Source organism: Oncorhynchus kisutch, linkage group LG8, assembly GCF_002021735.2.
Source record: "Oncorhynchus kisutch isolate 150728-3 linkage group LG8, Okis_V2, whole genome shotgun sequence".
Taxonomy (NCBI): domain Eukaryota; kingdom Metazoa; phylum Chordata; class Actinopteri; order Salmoniformes; family Salmonidae; genus Oncorhynchus; species Oncorhynchus kisutch.
Window position 1 is genome coordinate 51,821,900 of NC_034181.2, and position 19,016 is coordinate 51,840,915.

The following is a 19,016-nucleotide window of genomic DNA, read 5'->3' on the forward strand; positions in this document are numbered from 1 at the left end:
CCATGTTTGTCGATATTCTGGATATAATTAGGAATTTTTGTCTGCGTTGTCGTGACCGCTATTTCCGGTGGATTCCTAGGCATAACGCATCAAACTAACAGAGGTATTTGGATATTTAAAAAAATCTTTATGGAACAAAAGGAACATTTGCTGTCTAACTGAGAGTCTCGTGAGTGAAATCATCCAAAGCTCATCAAAAGGTAAACAATTAATTTGATTGCTTTTCTGATTTTCGTGACCAAGTTACCTGCCGCTAGGTGTACATAATGTTTTGTCAGTATATCGATAAACTTACAAACGCTTATATTGTTTTCGCTGTAAAACATCATTTCAAAATCTGAGACGACAGGGTGATTAACAAAAGGCTAAGCTGTGTTTCGCTATATTTCACTTGTGATTTCATGAATATTAATATTTTCTAGTAGGATTTATTTGACCGTTGCACTATGCTATTTAGCGTAGTTGATGACAATTATCCCAGATCCGGGGGGGTGGTTCCAAGAGTTGCCTAGTTAAATAAAAAATATAAAAAATTAATACCTTTTAAAATTGGCAAATTGCTGTCCAAAAATACTGATTTCCGATTCTTATGAAAACTTTAAAATCGGCCCTAATTAATCGGCCATTCAGATTAATCGGTCGACCTCTAACCCTGAGTGGTTGCATCATTGCCTAGGAATGAAACTGCTCTGCCTCCGAGCACAAGGCACTACAGAGGGTAGTGCGTACGGTCCAGTACATTACTGGGGCCAAGCTTCCTGCCATCCAGGACCTCTATACTAGGCGGTGTCAGAGGAAGGCCTTAAAAATTGTCAAAGACTCTAGCCACCCTAGTCATAGACTGTTCTCTCTGCTATCGCACGGCAAGCAGTACCAGAGCGCCAAGTCTAGGTCCAAGAGACTTCTTAACAGCTTTAACCCCCAAGCCAAAAGACTCCTGAAAATCTAATCGAATGGCTACCCAGACTCTTTTACACTGCTGCTACTCTGCTATTATCTATGCTTAGTCACTTTAGTCACCCCTGTATATAGCCTCGCTAAACTTTTTACTGCTGCTCTTTGTTACTTTTTTTTTTTTTTTTTTCCTTCACTGCATTGTTGGTTAAGGGCTTGTAAGAAAGCAATTCACTGTAAGGTCTGTATTCGGCGCATGTGACAAAATTAGATTTCATTTGACGTAATTCCCACGGTTGGGTGAATTGCCAAATGTGACATAACGCAGTGGTTCTTAAGCCTGTTCCTGGGGACTCAAAGGGGTTCACAATTTTGTTTTTGCCTTAGCACTATACAGATGATTCAAATGATCTGATTCAAAGCTTAATGGTGAGTTGGTGTGTAGGGCCAAGGCAAAAACAAAAATGGGTCCACAGGACCAAGATTGAGAACCACTGACATAACGCACTGTTTATTAGGGATGTAATGATTCACCAATAGGCATCGGTACCCAGTTCAAATGTTTAAGATGAGTGCATTGGTCCACGGGACCCCAAACTGATCCAAATGTAGCATGCATTGGTCATAACATCGACTGAAACATTACTTTGTTGTTGTTGCTTGTATTACTTTCTTTCAACCTTCCGAAAATATCCCTAATCTTCTGTGACAACTCATGTATCCTCTACTTTAGTGTCAAACTAGGCATGTAACTGTGTTGACAGTCATTGATCTACAAGTTATTTTGCATCCTGAACAACCCAGGCAATATCAGTAGCCTAGTCAAACTGCGCACTGTTTCGCATGCTGACCAATGACAGGTTGGCCGCGAGTCACTTTCAGCATTCAAACATTTGTAAAATGGCTTGCGCAAAATTAGGCTTTATCAGTTGAGTGACAACCAATGTCATTTATTATGTTATCGTATCGGAGCCCATGTATCTAGATACGTATCAAATGGTCTTGAAAGGGAAATATGCACATCCATAATGTTTATAGACCATTTTAAAAGTATGACATGCTCATATAGATGATTTGAGAAGCATTTGTATGGTGCTTATGAAGCCTGTATGTATGCTTTATAAGTTGAACTTTAAGGTAGGATCACAATCTTACTTGTGGATCTGGGTGATGATGATGTTTCCCCAGTTGATGAAGGTGACCATATCTCCCTTTGTGAAGGTCTCTGCATCTGCCCCCTCCACCAGCACCCTGGGTCCGTACCACACCTCTTTCATCCCCACCTCTGTGTTCTGGGAGGGTAAAAAAATACATTTGCTAGGTTTAGTAGCAGATGGTATGATTGATTGACTATATTTGGTTGATTTGGCAGTTTATTTGACTATATTAATTTGGTTATTAATTTAGGAAAGATTAAGTTGGTTGATAATTCACAACATACACACTCAACTCGACTGAGTTATTTTGATTGTGAGAGGAACTCTTAGCATTGTCAGAGTAATATACATGTCATACTTTGGCTGCTGAACACTAGATTGGGGTGCAATACTTCTATCTTGTCAGGCTTTGTCCAAAATGACACCATAATCCCTATTTAGTGCACTACTTTTGGCTTTTGTATTGTACTTTATCGGGAATAGTGTGCCACTTCAGTGCAAATAATTGGCATCAGGGTACCTTGGGGTGTTTGACGGCCTCCTTCATCTCCTCTGTTGCCTCAGGGATGACAACAGGGACTGAGTAGGATCCTGACAGGGCCGTGTATCTGGGGGCCACTGGGTCAATAATCTACAGACACACAGAAATGAAAGAGGTTCATTATTGCAATGATATCCTGTGTAGACATATAAACTCATTCAATATCCTGACTGAAGACTAGTCCACAGAGGACAGTTCAATTGGACCGGAACATCTTCAACGTATTTCACACTAACCAGCTGAGCCTACAGAGCAGAGGGGTACTGTGCTGGCCTGGTTATGCATCTACCATTGTTGTTGGAACCATGCTGGAAACAACAATGTGAAAGGAAAATACCCAACCCAGCACAGTACAGCTTGGCTCAAGTGTCAAAATAGTATTTTTCTGGGCAAGTGAACAGAAATACTTTCACCATACACACCATTGAAGGAAGAAAAGAAGGGGTGGATGGTGGTGGCAGAGTACAGGGACGACATGGAGGATAGAACGTAGAGGGGGATCCAGTTTTGCAGTATGTATTGCCAGCTACACAGACTAAAGGCAAAATGGGAGCATCTATAACCATGGGGAGAGGAGGACCTTTCAATGTTTCACATCCTGTAGCCAAGTAAAAACCGAGCCTAACAATGCACTGCTGTCATGTTATATACAGGTATGCAGGTGCCACCAAAGGTTTTCCTAATCAAAGTTTATAGATACTAGTAGTCTTCCAAAATATGTCTGCCAAAAGCAAGTGAATAGTCACTTTTCGAAGTCTACTGGAATCCACTGTTTTCCTTGTGCTAGTCACCTCTACACCTCAAAGCTGCCAGTTGTGGGAATGGGAGGTGGCCGGAAAAATCAGGGACACATAAGCAATGGGACAGGAGTGTCTAAGAGAGCAGTATGGGGGTAGGGGAAGAAAGTTAACTTTATAGGGATGTTCTTCTCAGAAGTGACTAGGAGTCAGACTCCAGAATGAGCTTAACATTTGCTCCAAGTGGGATTTAAGCAAAATTGTTGTAGAATTAATGAAAATGCAGATTGGAGAAGACGGTGGAGGGACAGGATGGAAAGCACAAATATGGAGGGAAGGAGGAGGAGTACCTTGATACAGCTAATTGGCAGCTTGGAAACAGAAAGTGAGATGCAGTTCAATGTCAAACGAGAGAGAGACTGGAGGTTCGGAGTGGGTAAAACAAGTTCAGACAGGATCGGGTACATCTACTACATCCCTCCCCTCCTCATTGCCAATATCATGGGCTTAGAGGGGAAATAAATGTCTTCCCTAGATATAATATATGACATACATAGCAATGTTAAAATCATTAATGGTTTAGAAGAATGGGGTGTTTGTATATTGGACACAAAAAAAATGGCACCTTGACAACACCTAGCCCCCCTGACCATGGAGGAGCACTTTTGCATGACGTCATCCAGCCCAGACGCATAGGTGCGCAAATTTAAGAGGCAGTTACTGCATGCAGACAGACAATGGAATGCCAAGATTTACATGACATTCTGAAAGGTAGCAAGGAGTGTATAAATTAGGGGGATATGATTGCAATGAATGTTAGTCTCCCAGATGGGGCTGAATTGTTTAATCTGTGGCAAAAAAATTAATATATAATATATATATATTTTTAAATACAAATAAAAATCGGCCAAATACTTCTAAGAACCTTAATCAGTTTGTGACACCCACTATGTATAAAGTATGCTGGACGGTGACATTCACGTTTATTTTGAGAGAAACTTGTTTCATGATCACATCAATCAAACGTAAAGGCTAATGATTTGGACAGGAACCTAGAGTCTCCTCAAAAAGTAGAGTCGGTTTCCATGGGCCTTAAGTCTATTCGTGGAATAAAAATGAAGTTTAGTGGAGATTCTCCATTGACCATTCTTTTTAGTCCAGAACTACACTTAATCTAGGTCTATGAAACCGACCCTTATAGTTAAGGTAAGAAGAAGAAGAAGTTGTACATTCTTCATTAAACGGCCACTCTAAGTTTAAGCCACTGACAGAGCTACGTCATGAAGAGGAGGGAATGTGCAGGAAGATTTTATGTTTGTGCTTTTCTAATAACCAATTCGACTGGGTTCATGCAAGTGACTGATTCATCGTGACTGAGAGGAATCCTCCCTATTAGAATAAGCAATTTGGCAGTACATCCAGAACATTGTTATGTGAATCGAAAGGGTTCTCTCAGTTTCAAGGTCTCAGCTTGGAGAGAAGAAGCCTCGTGAGGTATTGGTCAGTCACATGCATGAACCAAACGTTAATGATGAAGAAGCTAAATCATGCAAATGTAGCTCGTCTGTGTAATCAGTATATAAGAGATCTAACGGGACTGCCCTGGTGGAGCTCATTTCAGACCAGTACTTTATGCATCTAAATTTGACTGTTACATCTTCAGCTTGCTGACAAAGAATAATTCATTTAAGATTGACTTCAGGTGTCCCTGTGTAGAATGTCCTGGACAGAAGGATGGAAAGTGGGGGATGAAGGGAGGAAAAGGAGTCAAGCAGAGGAGAAAAAGAGCAGCACAAGGAAGGCAGCAATGCAAGCTGTGAGTAGGCACCCTATCAAAGGAACCATGTGTGTGTGCACGTGAAACAAGCTTCCTTAGGGATTCAGAGCATTTCATTTTGCTCCAACCAATTTGGGCAACCAAAAACTTAAATAACTGAACATTTCTAAAAACCTACAATACAGTTGTCAAATCTACCAACAATGTATTTTCCCCTCATGCCACCGATTTTCATATGGGATGGGCGTGAGGTGACCAGCTTCACCCCTACAGTGGGTTTCAAAGTGGCAGGCTTTAATTAGGATCAAGGGGCAGGATTCAATCAGGATCAGTCCAAATGGGTATGTAGGGATATGTGGATGGGAATATCAGTGTCCATGCAGGCATACCTTCTTGTTGAAGGCCCAGATCTTGTCCCATTCCATGTTGACCACAGACCTGGATCCACCCTGGGTGAGTGGGGGGAAAAAAACTAAATAAGGTTTCAAAGAAGGAATCAACAAGGGAATAAAAGGGGGGATACAGGCTAAAAACCTGAAAGTAAGATGGGATGAAAATCAACATCCCCAAGGTTCTTAGACACACATACACACAGTTCATTAAGATCTGAGGAACCACTGAGTACTAGAAAGCAGTTTAGACAGTAATTTTTCAAAACGGGGTTGTACATAGCAAAACACACACACACACACACCTGGGCAGCGATGAACTGCTTGAGGCCCTCGACGGTCATTCCTCTGCGCAGGACACCTCTGACAGTTGGGAAGCGAGGGTCGTCCCTGAGGGAGAGGGGAAAGAAAATAGTGAAGATTATCTTATACCAACGGATCTCAAAAATCTACTTCACCAGCGAAAAGCGACTATTTATTCCAGAGAGATTGTTTAAAAAAAACAGAGTGGTACTTCCTGAACTTGTCAAATTAGAACACCGGTCTTCATTCACAGGTACATACAATTTTGCTATGGTGTGTCCTAGTGAACCCAACACCCTGTCATGTAGAAAGGATATTAGTGGACTCACCAGCCATCGACGTAGCCCTGGTCAACGAACCAGGTGAGCTTGCGCTTGGACAGCACAGTGTTGTTGAGGTTGAGCCGGGCGTACTCCCAGATGTAGGGCTTGCGCAGACGCAACGCCTCGATCACCCAGTAGAACTGGTCGTCGCGATCGTGGTACTCTGTTGTGCGCAGCGCATGAGTCACGCCCTCCACACTGTCAACGATGGGGCAGGCAAAGTCGTACGTGGGGTACACCCTGGGGGAGGGGTAAGAAGAGGGTTGAGTCACTATTTTGGAAAGGAGAATGCTTCTATACTGTCCCCCTGTATGTCTTTATGAAATGTGTGAAGCCTGTAATGCACCTTTGTGAGCTGCTGCACAAGATATACCATATTTGCCAGGCATGAACCAAGAGTGATACCAGTGTTTCCCCTACATTCATTCAGCAGCGGTGGGCAGGCAAAAATATTTCAGTGTAACCTTGAAATGACTAAAACCATACAAAGTATGTATAAAAAAATTATGGAGCTATATATTTTTTATAAGATCATCTATAAAAGGAATTAAAACTAGACAGTTGGGGAGAATCAACAATTTGTTGCATGGGGGTGCCCCACTGATTTTGTTGCGCTTGAGTGAGTGACAGTATAACATTGCAAAATGTGCATTTGCAGGAAAAGTCACCCACGCCCAATGAATGGCGCTGGAGGGGATGGCTGCCATTTTACGGGCTCCTAACCTGTGCTATTTTTCTCATTGTAACTTATTTTTTACATAATGTTGCTGCTACCGTCTCTTATGCCCGAAAATAAATTCTGGACATCAGAACAGCGATTAATCACCTAGAAATGGAAAAAAACGAATGAACGAGTCCGGTGCGAAGGATATACTGCTTTCTCGGGAACAGGCCCATTTGCGTGAAGAAAAGACGGAGATGTGAATTCATAGGCAAGTGAGAAAACCTCCAATACCATCCGTTCTATTGGTCAACGTGCAATCATTGGAAAACAAAATGAATGATATACGGTCAAGACTATCCTACCAACGAGACATTAAAAACAGTAATATCTTATGTCCCACCAAGTCGAGGTTGACCGACGACACGGATAATATAGAGCTGGCGGGATTTTCCACTCATCGGCAGGCCTGACAAGCTACGTCTGGTAAGACAAGGGGCGAGGGTGTGTGTCTATTAGTCAATAACAGCTGGTGCACAATGTCTACTATTAAAGAAGTCTCGAGGTATTGCTCACCTGAGGTAGAGTAACTTAAGATAAGCTGTAGACCACACTATCTACCAAGAGTTCTCATCTATATTATTCGTAGCAGTCTATTTACTATTCACTTAGAAGAGACTAAAGCGGAGACCACAGACCTGCTGCTGCACACGGATGTGGGAGTTTCAGTGAGTTGTTGCCTGAAATCAAGGAGTTTCTCAAGGTTTCCAAACATGCAGAATATGCACAGCTAGAGGACACACAGTGACTACTGGATTGAGTATTTCTCATTGACATAACTTACATGCTTAATGAATTGAATGTAGAACTGCAAGGAAAAGGAAAACATGTAACTGACATGATCAGCTCTGAACATTTAAATGCAAACTATGACTGCTCACAAGAAAGCCGAAACGTAAGGACCTGCACTTCTGTCAACACATGCATTCAGAACTTGAACGACAGGGCAAGGACACAGCACAGCTTTACAATGCACGTTACGTGGAGCAAGTCCAGAGTATCTTATCTGAGTTTGACAGTAGTTTCTCTGACTTTGCATCACTTGAGCCTATTGCCACTTATATGTGCTTTCCATTTGTCACAGACATAAATGTGGAAGTCATTGCCTCCAAAATGGGATCACTTTTTCAGTTGGACACAACTAAAGCAGAAACGGAATTTCTCACCATTAAAAATGACATTCAGCTGATATTCAGGCCAGCCACTGAGATGAAGGAAGAGTTATGGGAGCTACTGCAAGAAGAGAAGTATCCCAACATAACAAGATGTGCTCTCAACTTATCAGCCCTTATTGGATCAACCTACCTCTGTGAGTCTGCATTTTCTCACATGAAGAAAATAAAGTCCAAGTACAGATTTACTATGACTGAGGACCAATTTGTGACCTGCATGAGACTTGCAACAAGCTGCTACAGACTATGAAAAACTACTTGCCTCCACCCAATGCCAAAAAACACACTAAGGTAGGAAAATAAATGAGTTGCACGAATTGTGGAAAACATGTTTTTGGTCCACATTATATTTGGGTATCAAATAGGTATCATAGCAGCAGGTCCATACTCAGTGGTGTGTTGCGTTTCATACATTTTGTTGGTTGGTTTAGAGACTGGTAGATCTCATCAGGATGGCAAATGAAGAAGTAGATCTCACGTCAAAGAAGGTTGGGCACACCTGCCTTAGACCCACTCACACAATTCTCATACCGTCCCAAAAGATCCACAGATGACAATCTCAATCGCACTCCACACTGTCCTTTCCCTCAACAAAAAAAACAGCTATGTGAGAATGCTATTCATTGACTACAGCTCAGCGTTCAACACCATAGTGCCCTCCAAGCTCATCAATAAGCTAAGGAACCTGGGACTGAACATCTTCCTCTGCAACTGTAACCTGGACTTCCTGACAGGCCACCCCCAGGAAGTAATTGAGGAAACAACACATCTGCCACGCTGATCCTCAAGACTGGGGCCCCTCAGGGGTGCGTGCTTAGTCCAATCCTGTACTCCCTGTTCACCTACGACTGCATGGCCAAGCACAACTCCTACACCATCATTAAGTTTGCTGATGACAACAGTGGTAGGCCTGAATATCGACAACGATGAGACAGCCTATAGGGAGGTCAGAGACAACAACCTCTCCCTCAATGTGAGCAAGACAAAGGAGCCGATTGTGGACTGCAGGAAAAGGCGGGTCGAACAGGCCTCCATTAACATTGTCAGGGCTGTAGTGGAGCGTGTTCAAGTTCCTTGAAGCATGGTCCAAACACACCAGGACAGTCGAGGAGAGGGCACGAAAACGCCTATTCACCCTCAGGAGATAGAAAATATTTGGCATGGGTCCCCAGAAAGTTCTACAGCTGCACCATCGAGAGCATCCTGACAGGCTGCATCGCCGCCTGGTATGGCAACTGCTCAGCCTCTGACCGCAAGGCACTACAGAGGGTAGTGCGTACGGCCCAGTACATTCCTGAGGCCAAGCTTCCTGCCATCCAGGACCTCTATACTAGGCGGTGTCAGAGGAAGGCCCAAAAATTGTCAAAGACTCCAGCCACCGAAGTCAAACTGTTCTATCTGCTACCTCATGACAAGTGGTACCGGAGCGCCAAGTATAGGACCAAAAGGCTCTATCAGCTTATATCCCCATGAGACTGCTGAACAATTCATCAAATGGCCACCGGACAATTTACATTGACCCCCCCCACCATTTGTTTTTACACTGCTGCTGTTCGCTGTTTATTATCTTGCAGTCACTTTACCCCTACCTACATGTACAAATTACCTCGACTAACCTGTACCCCTGCACATCGACTCGGTACAAGTACCCCCTGTATATTTTTTATTTTATTTCACCTTTATTTAACCAGGTAGGCTAGTTGAGAACAAGTTCTCATTTGCAACTGCGACCTGGCCAAGATAAAGCATAGCAGTGTGAACAGACAACACAGCGTTACACATGGAGTAAACAATTAACAAGTCAATAACACAGTAGAAAAAAAAGAAAAGAGATTCTATATACATTGTGTGCAAAAGAGATGAGGTAGGCGAATAATTACAATTTTGCAGATTAACACTGGAGTGATAAATGATCAGATGGTCATGTACAGGTAGAGATATTGGTGTGCAAAAGAGCAGGAAAGTAAATAAATAGAAACAGTATGGGGATGAGGTAGGTAAAAATGGGTGGGCTATTTACCGATAGACTATGTACAGCTGCAGCGATCGGTTAGCTGCTCAGATAACAGATGTTTGAAGTTGGTGAGGGAGAGAAAAGTCTCCAACTTCAGCGATTTTTGCAATTCGTTCCAGTCACAGGCAGCAGAGAACTGGAACGAAAGGCGGCCAAATGAGGTGTTGGCTTTAGGGATGATCAGTGAGATACACCTGCTGGAGCGCATGCTACGGATGGGTGTTGCCATCGTGACCAGTGAACTGAGATAAGGCGGAGCTTTACCTAGCATGGACTTGTAGATGACCTGGAGCCAGTGGTTCTGGCGACGAATATATAGCGAGGGCCAGCCGACTAGAGCATACAGGTCGCAGTGGTGGGTGGTATAAGGTGCTTTAGTGACAAAACGGATGGCACTGTGATAAACTGCATCCAGTTTGCTGAGTAGAGTGTTGGAAGCAATTTTGTAGATGACATCGCCGAAGTCGAGGATCGGTAGGATAGTCAGTTTTACTAGGGTAAGTTTGGCGGCGTGAGTAAAGGAGGCTTTGTTGCGGAATAGAAAGCCGACTCTTGATTTGATTTTCGATTGGAGATGTTTGATATGAGTCTGGAAGGAGAGTTTACAGTCTAGCCAGACACCTAGGTACTTATAGATGTCCACATATTCAAGGTCGGAACCATCCAGGGTGGTGATGCTGGTCAGGCGTGCGGGTGCAGGCAGCGAACGGTTGAAAAGCATGCATTTGGTTTTACTAGCGTTTAAGAGTGTTGTATGGCATTGAAGCTCGTTTTGGAGGTTAGATAGCAGTGTCCAAGGACGGGCCGGACGTATATAGAATGGTGTCGTCTGCGTAGAGGTGGATCAGGGAATCGCCCGCAGCAAGAGCAACATCATTGATATATACAGAGAAAAGAGTCGGCCCGAGGATTGAACCCTGTGACACCCCCATAGAGACTGCCAGAGGACCGGACAGCATGCCCTCCGATTTGACACACTGAACTCTGTCTGCGAAGTAATTGGTGAACCAGGCAAGGCAGTCATCCGAAAAACCGAGGCTACTGAGTCTGCCGATAAGAATATGGTGATTGACAGAGTCGAAAGCTTTTAGCTTTTATCGATGGCGGTTATGATATCGTTTAGTACCTTGAGCGTGGCTGAGGTGCACCCGTGACCGGCTCGGAAATCGGATTGCACAGCGGAGAAGGTACGGTGGGATTCGAGATGGTCAGTGACCTGTTTGTTGACTTGGCTTTCGAAGACCTTAGATAGGCAGGGCAGGATGGATATAGGTCTGTAACCGTTTGGGTTCAGGGTGTCTCCCCCTTTGAAGAGGGGGATGACTGCGGCAGCTTTCCAATCCTTGGGGATCTCAGATGATATGAAAGAGAGGTTGAACAGGCTGGTAATAGGGGTTGCGACAATGGCGGCGGATAGTTTCAGAAATAGAGGGTCCAGATTGTCAAGCCCAGCTCTTGTTCTCCATGGACTTCAGTGTCCCAGAACTTTTTGGAGTTGGAGCTGGAGCTACAGGATGCAAACTTCTGCCTGAAGAAGCTGGCCTTAGCTTTCCTGACTGACTGCGTGTATTGGTTCCTGACTTCCCTGAACAGTTGCATATCGCGGGGACTATTCGATGCTATTGCAGTCCGCCACAGGATATTTTTGTGCTGGTCGAGGGCAGTCAGGTCTGGGGTGAACCAAGGGCTATATCTGTTCTTAGTTCTGCATTTTTTGAACGGAGCATGCTTATCTAAAATGGTGAGGAAATTACTTTTAAAGAATGACCAGGCATCCTCAACTGACGGGATGAGGTCAATGTCCTTCCAGGATACCCGGGCCAGGTCGATTAGAAAGGCCTGCTCACAGAAGTGTTTTAGGGAGCGTTTGACAGTGATGAGGGGTGGTCGTTTGACTGCGGCTCCGTAGCGGATACAGGCAATGAGGCAGTGATCGCTGAGATCCTGGTTGAAGACAACGGAGGTGTATTTGGAGGGCCAGTTGGTCAGGATGACGTCTATGAGGGTGCCCTTGTTTACAGATTTAGGGTTGTACCTGGTGGGTTCCTTGATGATTTGTGTGAGATTGAGGGCATCTAGCTTAGATTGTAGGACTTCTGGGGGGTTAAGCATATCCCAGTTTAGGTCACCTAACAGAACAAACTCTGAAGCTAGATGGGGGGCGATCAATTCACAAATGGTGTCCAGGGCACAGCTGGGAGCTGAGGGGGGTCGGTAGCAGGCGGCAACAGTGAGAGACTTATTTCTGGAGAGAGTAATTTTCAAAATTAGTAGTTCGAACTGTTTGGGTATGGACCTGGAAAGTATGACATTACTTTGCCAGCTATCTCTGCAGTAGACTGCAACTCCTCCCCCTTTGGCAGTTCTATCTAGACGGAAAATGTTATAGTTGGGTATGGAAATCTCTGAATTTTTGGTGGCCTTCCTGAGCCAGGATTTAGACACGGCAGGGACATCAGGGTTAGCAGAGTGTGCTAAAGCAGTGAGTAAAACAAACTTAGGGAGGAGGCTTCTGATGTTGACATGCATGAAACCAAGGCCTTTTCGATCACAGAAGTCAACAAATGAGGGTGCCTGGGGACATGCAGGGCCTGGGTTTACCTCCACATCACCCGCGGAACAGAGGAGGAGTAGAATGAGGGTGCGGCTAAAGGCTATCAAAACTGGTCGCCTAGAGCGTTGGGGACAGAGAATAAAAGGAGCAGATTTCTGGGCATGGTAGAATATATTCAGGGCATAATGCGCAGACAGGGGTATGGTGGGGTGCGGGTGCAGCGGAGGTAAGCCCAGGCACTGGGTGATGATGAGAGAGGTTGTATCTCTGGACATGCTGGTTGTAATGGGTGAGGTCACCGCATGTGTGGGATGTGGGACAAAGGAGGTATCAGGGGTATGAAGAGTGGAACTAGGGGCTCCATTGTAAACTAAAACAATTATAACTAACCTGAACAACAGTATACAAGGCATATTGACATTTGAGAGAGACATACAGCGAGGCATACGGTAATCACAGGTGTTGAATTGGGAGAGCTAGCTAAAACAGTAGCTACCACAGTAGGTTAGCGGACCGGGGCTAAACAAGCTAGCAGTTAGCAGGCCGAATTAGCAAGCAAGGAGATAGCAAGGGCTAGAAAGTTAGCCTTTGGGGGGGCGTCGCGATGGGGTGAGTCTGTTTATGCCTCTTCATGCGGTGACATCGATAGACCGGTCGTGGGTCCGGATATTGTAGCCCAGGAGTATGCTTCGGTGGTAGCACAGGAGCTCTGGCCGGGCTAGCTTCAAGCTAAGTCGGTGGAAACGCTAGCCAGGAGTAATCATCCGGGGTTGCGGTTAGCTAGTTGTGAAGATCCAGTTGAAAATGTTCCGTTTGCAGTGGGAATCCGGGGATGAAAAATAATAATAGGTCCGTTATGCTCTGGATAGAGTCGTTTTGTTCGAACTGGCGAGAGCTTTCCGAGCTAAAGGTTATCTGATGACCGGTTAGCTGAAGACCGCTAGCAATGGTTTGCTGACTGATAGCTGGTAGTTAGCTGGCTAGCTTCAGTTGAGGGGATCCGGAGTAAATATAAATACTTCAGAAAAAAATAGCAACATTGGGTGAGGCAGGTTGCAGGAGAGTATTTGGAAGTTGAGGTTTAGCAAAATGTTTTAAAAGATATGCGAAGAAAAATATGTAAAAAAAAAAAAATACGATAAATACGATATATACAAGGGACACGACACGACAAGACGTCCGACTGCTACGCCATCTTGGAATGAGTGATGATATAAGCTCGTTATTTTATTGTGATACTTTTTACTTTAGTTTATTTGGTAAATATTTTCTTAGCTCTTTCTTGAACTGCATTGCTGGTTAAGGCATGTAAGTAAGCATTTCACAGGAAGGTCTACACCTGGTTTTCAGCTCGTGACAAATAAAGTTTGATTTGATTAGAGTTTTTTGGTATTGTAAAACCTGTCCTTAAGACTTTATAAAAAATACAGAAATCGTTTATTTGCTAGTGCATTAGGTGAAATCATTTTAAAAAGTGCATTAATTCCATTTTAAAAAATGTTGGTAGCATGCCGTGTCCCCCTACCTGTAGGTGCTGCCAGTGCGGGGGTGGGGGGCATTCTTACAGCGGTAGAGGGTGGGGTCGCGCATGCAGCCGTTGTTGGAGGCCATGTCAATCTTGGCCCGCATGCAGCACGTCTGGCCGTACTCCGTGCCCGCCTTCATCTCCTCCCACATCTTCAGGTTCTTCTCCACCGCTGGGGAGAGCGAGAAAGGGGTGAAGATGATCATATCAAATAGTTTCAGATCTAACAGTGCCTACGGATTGAGGGTGAAATTCAGCCATTGCTCCACTCGCATTCTCCTTACAGTTGCTGCGGTGGCGGGACTCGGTGCGCTGTTCCCTCGCCGCCTTCATCTGTTCTGGGGGTGTGTCGTCGATGTAGGCCTTGCCCTCCCTTAGCAGCTGCTCCGCCATGCCCTGGATGCGAGGGAAGTGGTCGCTGGTGTAGGTGAACTGGTCAGGCTTGATCTGCAGCATGGCCACATCCTCCAGGATCACCTATGATAAAACAGAGGGAACAGGTGGATAGAGTTTTCAGGAGTTTCATTACAACCAAAGTCCTCAAGGCACACCAAGTCTTTTTTCAGGCCAGTTATACTCAGAGATGGAAACACAAAAGTCTGTCTTTAGGCCAAGCAATTCTTACGGTGGAAACATGCCATTAGAGTCCAATTCCGAGTTTAAATAAACATGTGAAACGCACACTTTCAGATTAATGCCAATGGAGACTTGTACGAACATTTGAGTAAGGCACAAGGATCTCAGGTCAGAATAGCACTAGGGTTGGGCGATGTCAACCTTTGTCCTATTGTGATTATGGACCCAGAAAGCATTGATATATGAATGTATTGCCTCTTATTGGCAAACACCTCCCCCAAAACTCATCCAAAAACACCAGTTGGCCTATTACCCCAAAACGAATGAACTGGATGAATCATAACGTTGTCGATAGCCTGGGCAGAGGCTAAGTGGCAGCACATCTTTTTTAATATTCCTTTCTGGTGGAGGAGCTTCTGCATGAAACGGAGGGTGTTTGTCTTAGTGGGGCGCACATGATGGAGCAGTGACAGTCTGATAAGTAACGGCCTTAGGTTATACATCATGGGCTGGATAGAAGCAGTCGACTGTACTCAACTAGAGAGTTGCTTTATTTGCCTCATAAAATAATAGTAAATAAACAATATTGTTTGTTCCATCTCTCAAAGCCATGATTTGAAAATAGCCTATAGGATTAGACTATAAAATTCTTCGGGATCGGTGTCCCTTCCACAGGACGGTTGAGCTAACTTAGGCTAAAGCAATTAGTATGAGGGTTGTAAGTAACAAGAAACTTTCCCAGGACATAGACATATCTGATATTGGCAGAAAGCTTACATTTGTGTTAATTTAAAAACACTGTCCAATTTACAGAAGCTATTACAGTGAAATAATACCATGCTATTGTTTGAGGAGAATGCACAATTTTGAACATGAAAAGTTAATAATAAACAAATTAGGCACATTTGGGCAGTCTTGATACAACATTTTGAACAGAAATGCAATGGTTCATTGATCAGTCTAAAACTTTGCACATTCACACATTGCACCTGGGCTGGAATAATACATTATGGCCTTTCTCTTGCATGTCAAAGATTTAGACTTTAAATTATATATATTTTTTTTTACAAAAGATCGGTTGTTTATTTCATTGTATCATCTCCTACCAGATCTATATATTCTGCTACATTCCTTTCACATTTCCACAAACTTGAAAGTGTTTCCTTTCAAATGGTACCAAGAATATGCATATCTGCAGATCCTTAAGAGTTAACTTATCTTTTATGAAGAGCCTAGGAGGAGGATAGGTTATTGGACATTTGGTTTTCACCCTCGCACATGGAGGGATTTTATAGGCCGCATGAATCATTTTTCTTAATAAGCATAAACTTGAATAAACTTGGAATTTCATTTTTCTATAGGCTATTGATAGTTTGTTCTCTCTTATTATTAGTCCCATGGTTACTTTACATTTTTAGGCTAGTCAAACAACAGATGGAACTCCGTTACAATCATTGTTTGATCAGGAGAAAGCCATGCATAAAATAATAAAAGCGTAGCCCGAAGTCCAATTGAGAGAAGAGAATATAGGCCACGTTTTTTTAAAACAGCTAGAGAAGAGAGAGTTAGTTTCCATTATAATAAAAAAATATTAGGTTAGGTTTAGGATATAGCCTACGACAGATAATGCATCAGACAGCGGGGAAAAAATATATTTTCTTTGGTGGATTTCTCCGCTCCGTCTGGCCTAGATTACTCTCTTGCGTTCTCTAGCCTATAACATATTTATTGAAATAGTAATTTTCCTATTTCTATTAGCTATATCCTTTGTCTGCTGCCCTGCACTATGAGACTCCGTTCTTTACTGTGCAGACCAATTCAAGTTCAAATAGGCTAAACACTAAATTATCACCCGTCACATCGATGTTGTCACCATCAACGACACAGTCAATCATCACCGATGCTATCGTAATATCGCCCAACCCTAAATACCACCCTGTATCAGCATGGAGATTTTCCCAAATGCGTTGTAACTAATGTGGTACTTTATTTCTCTCGTTGTATTGCCTCAATGTGTAAGCAATTCTTCAACGTGCATGTAGACAGTATTTTCACACTTGATGGTTTATAAATCAAGAGAAAATAACTGATATGAAACAATTTAGCTAACCAAAAGAAAATAAAAAAGGGACATTTGGGGGAATACCTTCTCAAAGTCCTCCTTCTCCTTCTCGGGGTTGGTGTCGTCAAAGCGCATGATGAGCTTGCCCTTGAATGTCACCTGGTAGTGCTGGTTGAGCAGGGCAGCCTTGGCGTGGCCAATGTGCAGGTACCTGAGAGGAATAGAAATATTAATACAAGTAACAGCTATACATTTCCCTTTTAAAATGTTAAAAATACATTCTGCTGTTTGTTCCTAATGAACACAACACTGTTGTTTTTGTGCCAAGTGGTGACACTCACCCGCTGGCCTCAGGGGGGAAGCGAACCACCACTTTTCCCATCTCGGCTCCCGGCAATTCCACAAACTTGCCCAAGTCCTGCTTCTTCTCCTGTTCCTCAGAGAGTAGGGACAGAGAGAGGAGGATAAAGGCAGAGGGATTTGGGAATGCATGCATGGTTGATTTAAGTGTAAGTTTGTGTGAAGTGCGCAGATTTCAAGCTAGGACTCCTCTTTACATTGGATTTACAGACAGAAATCCATTATTTCCAATGCAAAGAGGAGACATACAGCGAGTTAACCTTTGGCAGTTGTGTTACTTACATCGGACTTGCAAGGAGGGGCCTTGCTGTTGGCATACTTGTTGCTCACTGCAGTAAAGGGTACCTGGGAGCCCAGGAATGAAAACCAGCGAGCCACGTGAGAGAACACCCCCACCTGCTTCTGGATTGACTGCCACTCGTTGCTACCTGTACGGACACACGTGTGAATGTGTGAGAGAGAAAGAGAGAGGGCAAGAACATACAACTGTCAAGTCCAAGATCAATGCCTAGCCTCGACCCCTCAACATCAGATATATGTTATCAATATAGCTCTGTGCATCTAGTACAAGGTGCATCTAAATAGTTAAGTTTTTAGATATACATTTGCCTGCGCTATTATGTATGACTGTCTACACTGTCATGACATTGCCCTGTTGGGTGAGGTTTATGACCCCCCCATAAATAACCTTTCCCCCTTTTCTCTCCACTCTACAGAATGGACTATTGGAAAACCCTGTGTCACCACAGAGAAAGTACAGTATCATCACAAGGTTGGGGAATGGAACAATATTTCCCTTTCTCAACCAGTTGAAAGTGTCCGTTGGTACTTAAAGAATACGATGTCAGATCAGTTGTTGTCTGGAACATATATATATATATATATATATATGATGATGATGATAGGAGGACAAATTGTATCTTGGAAAATCAACACATTCTAGTTAGCAGATTCACATGGAATTGTGCAATTTAAATATGAAACTATTTGTGGGGAGATTAAATGTGATTTTAGCTTCTAAATGAGAGAATTGTTTTCATAAGTAAACTTATTCTCACTCAGTGGCCACGCCCAAGTGAACAGACATTGGTTGAGAACAATGAAACACACCCTTCTCTCCCCCAGTGCAAAAGCCCGTTGACAGAAGTCAACCTCAGTTCGCAATGACATGAGGACTGGTGTCCATACGTTTAAAAGGGCAAATGTCAATGTGGAGCTGACAATCACCACGCAGAAATGGTTATATCAACTAGACCAGCCAGAATACAGCGAGAGCTGATTGTGGCAACTTGGTATGAACTTTGAATGATTATTCCCTAAAGAAGAAGTGATACCTCCTAGACGTTGAGTTATCAGCTCCAGCTGTAAGCGTACATGGCCTAAGAAAGGACAGACAATCTCCTAATAACAACAGGGAACATTAACGGATCCGCTCTACAACTTTAGGACCAGAAAGATTCTTCAAAAAGGACAATGGCGATCTCTGCTGGGAAAACCAGTCTTCAATCTTCGACCCATCTATCAAAGCGCAACTCAGAGTAAATATATATATTGCATTTTCCTTTTCCCTTTTGGGCGGTTATTAGAATGCATAAGATTCTGTATTTACGCTCTTTCATTGAAACTCAACCCCCTTCCTTTGCGTAACCAGCCATATTGGGTTAGCCCACTAGGGGCTTTTCATGACAGGACAGATCAAACTCAGCAAAAAAATAGAAACGTCCTCACTGTCAACTGAGTTTATTTTCAGCAAACTTAACAAGTGTAAATATTTGTATGATTCAACAACTGAGACAAACTGAACAAGTTCCACAGACATGTGATGAACAGAAATGGAATAATGTGTCCCTGAACAAAGGGGGGGGGGGGTCAAAATCAAAAGTCAGTATCTGGTGAGGCCACCAGCTGCAT

The 19,016-nt window shown here is 43.5% G+C and overlaps 1 protein-coding gene across 1 annotated transcript in view; it reads right to left on the reverse strand.

Moving 5' to 3' along the window:
• LOC109895569 (bifunctional glutamate/proline--tRNA ligase) overlaps positions 1–19,016 on the reverse strand; it is a 63,332-nt gene that overhangs the window by 33,439 nt on the left and 10,877 nt on the right. The window contains exons 5-14 of the mRNA XM_020489353.2: positions 17,388–17,533; positions 17,087–17,175; positions 16,830–16,956; positions 14,392–14,584; positions 14,108–14,279; positions 6,128–6,361; positions 5,801–5,885; positions 5,496–5,555; positions 2,572–2,682; positions 2,050–2,186 (exon numbers count right to left, since the gene is read on the reverse strand). Coding sequence (XP_020344942.1) covers positions 2,050–2,186; positions 2,572–2,682; positions 5,496–5,555; positions 5,801–5,885; positions 6,128–6,361; positions 14,108–14,279; positions 14,392–14,584; positions 16,830–16,956; positions 17,087–17,175; positions 17,388–17,533 — 1,354 coding nt within the window. The remainder of the gene's footprint in view (positions 1–2,049; positions 2,187–2,571; positions 2,683–5,495; positions 5,556–5,800; positions 5,886–6,127; positions 6,362–14,107; positions 14,280–14,391; positions 14,585–16,829; positions 16,957–17,086; positions 17,176–17,387; positions 17,534–19,016) is intronic.